The 8,088-nt window shown below is 38.4% G+C and overlaps 1 protein-coding gene across 3 annotated transcripts in view; it reads right to left on the reverse strand.

Annotated features, from left to right (window-relative positions):
• Positions 1–8,088, reverse strand: part of crat (carnitine O-acetyltransferase b) — a 44,752-nt gene that overhangs the window by 12,400 nt on the left and 24,264 nt on the right. The window contains 2 exon segments of one of the 3 annotated variants that reach the window (NM_203872.1): positions 724–954; positions 3,060–3,193. In NM_203872.1, the coding sequence (NP_989203.1) occupies positions 724–954; positions 3,060–3,092 (264 nt within the window). In that variant the 5' untranslated portion in view covers positions 3,093–3,193. 3 annotated transcript variants of the gene reach the window in all.

Genomic DNA, 8,088 nt, shown 5'->3' on the forward strand with positions numbered 1-8,088 from the left:
TATTCGCAACATTGTTTAAAAGTTGCAACAGCAGATATAATAGCATTAGCCCAGTAAAGAAGAGATTTGAGAAATTTTAACTTTTCCTACTTTTCTTTCCTTTGTTTTTAATGTAATTAGGGATTTTAAGTGAACCAATAAAGTGTATTTTAACTTTTAGGATACAGGTGTGCCAAAAAAGGTTTCCTTGTGTGTCTTTCTCTCCATGCATTTATTTTGACTTATTATTACACACTGTGCACCCTGAAACTATAGTGCAGGGTTACTTTTTCTTTGGTCATTAAAGAGATACTGACACCAGAAGTAAAATCTTTTTTACATTTGTCATAACATTATCTTTGCATGCTATTTATAATTTTGCCATAAAAGTATTTGTCAGATGCTTTTACATTCCCTGTCTGATCTCCCATGTTCCTCTATGAGGGGTGGCCATGTTTGTGCAGCAGGAGTCCGTTAGCATTAGAAGCTATAACTGACAGGCTGAAAGGGGACAGTCAGGTTGGCAAAACAGTCAGGTTTAGGAACTTTGAGTAACAATTACTTACAAAAGCAACCCTATCAGCAAAAAATGAGCAACATGACCTATAGGTAGCTTTTTATGTAGATTCATATTTTAAAAAGTATTTTTTTTTTGTCAGTATCATTTTAATGTCTAGCACTATTCTTTATATTGTGGCAGTCTTGTTCCATTTTGTATGTACTCAGCTCACTTTTTGTTCTTACCCAATTGTCAGTTCTTTCAGCCCTCTTCTGTAACTGTTTTGCCAGTTCCTCTCCCTGGCCCCCAGGTCTTAGAAATTCCTCCACCAGTTCCCGAGTGCTCTCAAGTTCATCTTTGCTAACCAAAGGTTGGAGAGAGCCTAGGTAACGGAACAGCGTTTTTGAGAGGTCAGGCACAGGCTGATGGGGAAAAGGAGAGCCAGAGTAGCCCCTGCTGAGAATACGGAAGGAAACCTGAGGGGGTGATAAAAAGCATTATTATAGGTATATAGATATAGGAGCAAGAAGTACCATGGTTGTCATACCTGTAGCCCTCAAACTGTTCACTGTTATATAAACTTTAATGAAGATTATAGATGATCTGTTGTTTGCATATGTTTATTTTGTATTCATTTCTTTTTATGCTTTTTCTCATTTATCTCTTTGCAACGAAAAATGCCTTCTGGCCAATAAAAATGAAATGGTTGCTAGATTAACTTGGTTACTAGAAGCAGAAACAGCAGAAGAAAATGTAAAATAGTAAAAATAAATAGAAAATGAAGCCCAATTGCAAACTGCCTTAGAGTACTATTGTCTACATCATACTAAAAGTTAAATATAATATGAACTACTAAAAAACAGTTGGAAGCTGGGAGTTGTAAAAGCCCTGATGTAAATAGAAAATGTCTAAAAGAATAATACAGCATAATAAAATGTTAAGGGTGTTTCACTGGCAAATAGTGACATGCGGGTTGACCCAGAAACTACAGATTTACCCTTCGGTTAAGCAAGTTATAGTTGAAATCTGGACAACTGTTGCAGGTTCGGGTAGGGTGTTGGTCAGACTGGCGAAGTACACTCTTACTCTGCTCCTGATGGTTCCCTTGTCTTGAACCTAACAGGCATGCAAAAGTAACGTACAGAGCGAAAAGATGCAGGTACAAGTTGGGTACGTGTCCTACACTGGCAACATTTTGCGGGTCAGGTCCAGGTTAAGGTTTTGTAGGTTAGGGTGGGGCGCAGGTTGAACTTTTCCTGACCAGCACATAATTACTGGCAAAAGGTCCTGGCTCTATAATAGATATTGCCTTTACATTTAGCATAGACCTATCACAAGCAACTTTCTTAACTGATCCTTAGTATTTATTGCATAAGTTTTTGAGTTATTGGCCATCTTAACTAGGCTCTTTTCTGCCTGCAGCAGAAAATACTGCCTGGTTGTCAGGGTAGCTCCAAAAAGGCGAATCTTCGGTTTTATTGTTGTTCTTGTTTTTATTGCATTTTTATCAGACCCTTTTCTATTCATCTTCAATTTCAATGTCATAATTGTTCCCAGGTTGCTACAATTAGTAACCCCTAGTAACAATATTACAGTTAAAATTTCACATCTGGGAGCTGGAGAACAAAAATGTAAGGCTTACAAAACCACCAATATAACAGAAGAAGACAAAAATTATCATGGAATCCTGCTGCACATACTCTACTAAAAGTTAATTTTAAGGTGAATAGACCCTGCAAATGTCAGATCCAAAGAACAATATGGTTATAAAAAATGAATTGCTCTATGCAGCTAGAAGGCTCATAGGTGTATCAAATCATATTTGTTGCAAAGACAGGGAAGCTTATTAAAGGGGTTGTTCTCATTTGAGTTAACTTTTAGTTTGATGTAAAGAGTAATATTCTGAGGCAATTTGCAGATGGTCTTCTTTATTTATTATTTGTAGTTTTTTTCATTATTTCAGTTTTTCTTCAGCAGCTCTCCAGTTTGGTGTTTCAGCAACAATTTGGTTGTTAGGGTCCAAACTACCTCAGTAGCCAGAGAGTGGTTTGAATAAGAGACTGGTATATGAATAGCAAAGGACCTAAATAGAAAAATAAGTTAGAAAGAGTAACAACAACAATAAAACTCATAGAGCAATAGTTTTTTTGGCTCAGGGGTCAGTGACCCCAATTTGAAAGCTGCAAAGAGTTGGAAGAAACCAGCAAATCATTCAGAACCAAATCAAAAACAATTAATGAAGACCAGATGAAAAGTTGCTTAGAAAGTTGCTTTATGTAACATACTAACGCTTAACTTAAAGGTGAACCACTCCTTTAAGAACGGAAAGACAAAGATTGCATTCCAAACAGAACACCAGAGGCAGACACACGTACTCGGGTTACAAGACAGCGGGACGCACACAGCAGAAACACTGGCTCAATGTGAATAGCCTGCACACAACTTGTCTGCTCAGCACAACACTGGCCTTTACAGACCATAATGCATTGCGCCTTTGAGGAAGAGCAGCATTATCCGCAAAGTGTTAGTACAAATATTAAGAAAGTTTGCCTCAGCATGGAGCGCCCTGCGGAATTCTCACCATGACTTGCAGGGGGGCTCTGCAGCAGATCATGTTTCGCATCATTCTGACAGCTGCCCCCCCTCCTGGTACAAACTAAAGTCTAGCCCCGAGGGCTGTAAGGTTACAGCTGGAGTTACGGAGGCGGGACACGGCTTGGGCATTAGGAAGGTGGGGAATGTTACACACTTCCTGCGGGGTGGGACTGTGCGCACACAGGCAAAGGAAAGATTAATCCGTAGGCAGGTTATGAAATAAGCAGAGTGCATGGTAGTTACTGCACTGAAATGGGCGCTTCTGCCTAAAGAGGGACACCCATAGTATGAGGAGCAATTTGTTTTGGATAAGACCAGCCAGTGAAACAAAATGCAATTGGTTTAGTACAGAAATAGTCGTACATGCATAAGGTGGAAAGACATTATGGGCTTATCAATTTTCGCGTTTGCTTGTCTAAATTGAATAAAATTAAATAATGAATGCTCGCTTATATAATAATAAGGAAAATCCGTTGAAGTAAAAACTCAAATACGTCAAATTTTTTGAGTTTACAAACTTGAAAAACTTTTGAGTTCAAAAATATGGCTTGACTTTGCCTAGGACAACTCCCATTGACTTCTATAGAAACTTGCATGCACATTTTTAAATTGAGTTTTCAGGTTTTTTGCAGTTAATAAATGACAGACAGAGTTCCTGAAACATAATTTAAATCTGAGTTATTTTGGCAAGTTTTTTTTTTTACCAATTTTCTTTGAAGATCGTACCCTAGGCCTATCATTATCACTGCATATCCTGTATATATGTACTGTGAATAATCACACTTTTTGGCAGTTTGATACTGTAGTGTTCAGTTTTCCTACTGTTCCAATATTCTGATTTATTGAGTTTAGTTTTGTGCCTGGATGGAGCAAAAACAACTGGAAAGCCTGGACTATTAGACTTGATTTCTTTAATTCTATACAACATTTGAAACCTTATTAAAAGCTGTGGTCACACAGTGGCTAGCACTGCTGCATTGGGTTTCTGAGTTTCATTATGATGAAGGCATTTTCCACAAGACGTTTCTATGTTCTCCCTGTGTTTGCATGGGTTTCATCTGGTACCGGGCTTTCTTTAACACTCCAAAAATATACAAGAAGTTGAATGCTATAGGAATCTTAGATTGTAACCCAAGGGGGCCAGCGACTGATGCCATGAATGAGAAAGCAAAAAAGCAAACACATCAGATGTGAGCTACACTAGGAGGATGCAGCAAGGGAACACAGGCTTTTAACTTTTAAGAACTGCTTCTTATTGTGGTGAAAGGACTCTTCTATGATGGGCATATAGGATTATAACATTTTGTAAGTGCCAATATATATTATATACTTTATTTAAACAATCTTTTTACTATATTGGGCACCTTTTTTTGCTCCTATTGTATAGATTGATACAAACTAACATAAAAAGCTGATATTTTGGATTGCAGTCATTCCCTAATTGATTATTCATTTTCATCTGTGAGTATACACCTATATCCTAAATACCTACAGGTACTTAAGTAGCTATTATCTGGTTTTGGAAGTCAGGAAACATTCTCAAAAAACACTTAATGATAAACAAAAAAGTTACTACACTATATGTTATAATTTTTTTTGAACATATAGCTTAACTCCAAGTTGTAAAGAGAACTGTACTTTCTTGGTTTACTATTTTGGATTGCATGGGAGAGAAATGGTTTTTAAAGAGACAATTACTAATTTGTATTATCTATCTGTCATGAATGATTGCACTGTGGAATGTGTATGTGATATATAAATAAAAAATAATAATGGTGGCTTGAATCATACTTCCCAGTTGTACAAATTTAGATTGTATAGCCCTGAATCATCAAAAAGGCCCCAGAGGAATGTAATGCATAAATACATGAAACCTCTTATTACTGGAGTGGGTGTTCCCAAAAGAAGGCTGCTTTTTCCTCCTAGCTATCCTAGTGCTAAATCACAAGTATTATCTGGGTGAAATACAAAAGATACAATAAACATCTGGCCAAAGAAAATGTCTCATAGTCTTCCAAATATATTCTTGACCTACATGGAAACCAGTAAGGAACCTCATGACCCTCGGACCAATAAATGGAAGTCACCTTTCTGATGCATTCTAATGAGCAATATGAATGTCACAGTTTTATATCAGTTTCCATTCAGTTTATGCTAACTAGAAGTTATTCCTTTCAAATATTTCCCAGTGGATGGCTTCTCATTTGAATATTCAAAAATAGATTTTAATTTAGGGCACTTGAAGCTTAATTCAAGGGAACAGTTGTTGCAGTTAGTAAGACAGCAGGGGGTGGAGGTTTACAAAGCATTGCTTCCCATGAAGAAAGTACCATAGCTGAAGATCAGATTGCTGTTGCATAAAATAATTGACTGTCTTAAAATAATTGATTATCTATGAAATTTGATTCTTGGGAGCACAGAAAAGAAACACATTATAATCTTGCATAGCCTGCAATAAGACTAGCAGACCACAATCTTCCTCATCAATTTCCTTAATGCCCACACAAGAAGTTCTTCTAGGGGTAGCTGTCCAATGACATTAGTGGCATGTCTAGGCCAAAATGGGTCTTAATTGGTTTTTCAATTATACTACAGAATGCAGTTATACTGAATGTTGGATAGAACTGCTCCACGAAATTCCAAAATATTTGTGGGAGAAACCTGTCTTTGTAAGAGACTCTTCAGGTTGCAGTAGTATTTGATCCTATTGCTGTAGAGTTTTGGACCCTCGAGGTGGTTATTTATTTATTTATTTTTTAGACACAACATGCTGCATTTTCTTGCTTTGAGACACATTTAAAAGAAAATATAATAGATAGTTACACATACTAGATGATGAAATGTGCATAGACACAATGACAGACAGGACTAAAGCAAGCCACATTCTAAATGGCTCATCAGCGTATGTTGTATCTTGACTGATTTAAAGGGGCAATATTTACTTTAATGCAGTGCTGTTCAACTGGCAGCGGCCCACTGCCCCTCTCTGTGTGGCCCCTCCCACCTGTCTGGCTGCTGTGACTGCTTACCTTTGTGTAAGCTTTAAATTGTATCATTAAATGGTATCAGTACTGAGATTAACTGCTCGCCTGCATTATTCACACCTCAGGCTCAGACTGTAAACCCCACATTGTTTACCTTTTCACAACTCACAGACTGTAGGAGCAGTGCCAGCACTTGTCACTGTATATACTGCCTGACCTATGCTGCCTGTGTCTATGACACACACAGGCAGCATAGGGCAGGCATAGTATGGCACACACAGGCAGAGTATGGCACACACAGGTAGCATAGGGCAGTGAGAGTATGGCACACAAAGGCAGCATTGGGCAGGCAGAGTATGGCACACACAAACAGGGTAGGGCAGGCAGAGTATGGCACACGCAGGCAGCATAGGGCAGGCATAGTATGGAACACACAGGCAGGGTAGGGCAGGCATTGTATGGCACACATAGGCAGGGTGTGTGCCATACTCTGCCCATCCTGTGTGCCATACACTGCCTGCCCTTTGCTGCCTGAGTGTATCATACTCTGCCTGCCCTGTGCTGCCTGTGGGAGGTGAACCTGGCAGGGGTTTGTTTTGGAAGTTTGTTAGCATTTGGAAATATGTATTATAAGCTTCCAGTGGTGTGTAATTATATGCTGGGGGTGTGTCTTAATATGACATAATTCTTTCACATATGAATGAAGGGTGATATCCCTACAGTGAGCACTACCACCATTAATGTGGGTATAGTGTTAAAAGCTCTTGTGATAAAGTGGGTGTGGTTTGAAGTGGGTGCAGTTTAAAAAAGGGGAGTGGTCAAAACTGGCTTCCATTATGAGCCCTCCACCATGTAGGCCAGAAAAATTCCAGCCCTTGGTACTACAGAAGTTGGACAGCACTACTTCAATGCATAAAGATTGTGCTAAACATACTTTTTTAATTACTGTTTTAAGGCATATCTATGGTTTTTATGTATTGTACTTGCCCACAGGTTAGAGTGGCAGGGTCCTGTGGCAAAGGGTGGCAGACATTACACAACTGCATGACTGTGGACCTGAAAGTAGATTGTGAAGTCACTTTCAGTTGCAGTCTTTGCCCTTTGCAAGAAATAACAAATACCATACATATTTCTCAAATTATGCAAAAAATACTCAGCACAAGTGCTAATCATTTACACTATTGGTGAAAACATAGGTTTACTGCTTCTTTAAGAGACTGTTTCTCAATAAGTACTTTGAGGGCTCAGCTAGACCCATTTACCTAATGATCCTCAACAGGAATACATTAGTTTTACTAATAAAGCTGGTGGAGTCTACTGTTTGTTGTAAAGCCCTGTGCAATACGTTGGAACTAAACAAATAAATTATGGAATGATTTTGCTGCTTTAAAATGAACAAAGCTGAGTTCACCAACTTTAATGCAAACAGTCCTATTGTAATAAGATCCGATACCTAAGCTATGTTTATTGTTTATAATTACCTTAGTTAGCTAGGCACTGCCAAATCAGCTTTTGCAACAAGGTTGTATTGTGGAACTTGACTATATAGCATGGGTACCACCTGGCAGGAGTTTGTATGGTCTCCTCATGTTTGTTTTATTGTGTGGGTACTCCAGAGCTGTCAACCCCGGGAGATTGTCTCCCTGGTGATTTTGTGGCATACACACTGCGCTGCAGATATTTTGTTGGGGTGGTTTATATGACATCATTGCACATGTGCAAAATGTGTGAAACATCATGGAACGTGCATGCAGATGACCAGGGGAAGGGTGGGATTTATGTGAGACTCCCAAATAATCCATGAGACTTGACAGCTTGGGTACTTCAGTTTTCACCTACACTCAAAAACATACATGTAGATAAAATTGCATTGTGCCTGAATGTAATAGGAACCTTAGACTGTAAGCTTCTCTGGGGCATTAAATGATTTTAATCATGTATAATTTTTGTAAAGCACTGTAAAAGGTCACCACTATTTAAATAAAAGACAATAATAATATAGTGGTGTTTTGCTCTAGTCACCATAAAGAC

This window comes from Xenopus tropicalis, chromosome 8 (assembly GCF_000004195.4).
Source record: "Xenopus tropicalis strain Nigerian chromosome 8, UCB_Xtro_10.0, whole genome shotgun sequence".
Lineage (NCBI taxonomy): Eukaryota > Metazoa > Chordata > Amphibia > Anura > Pipidae > Xenopus > Xenopus tropicalis.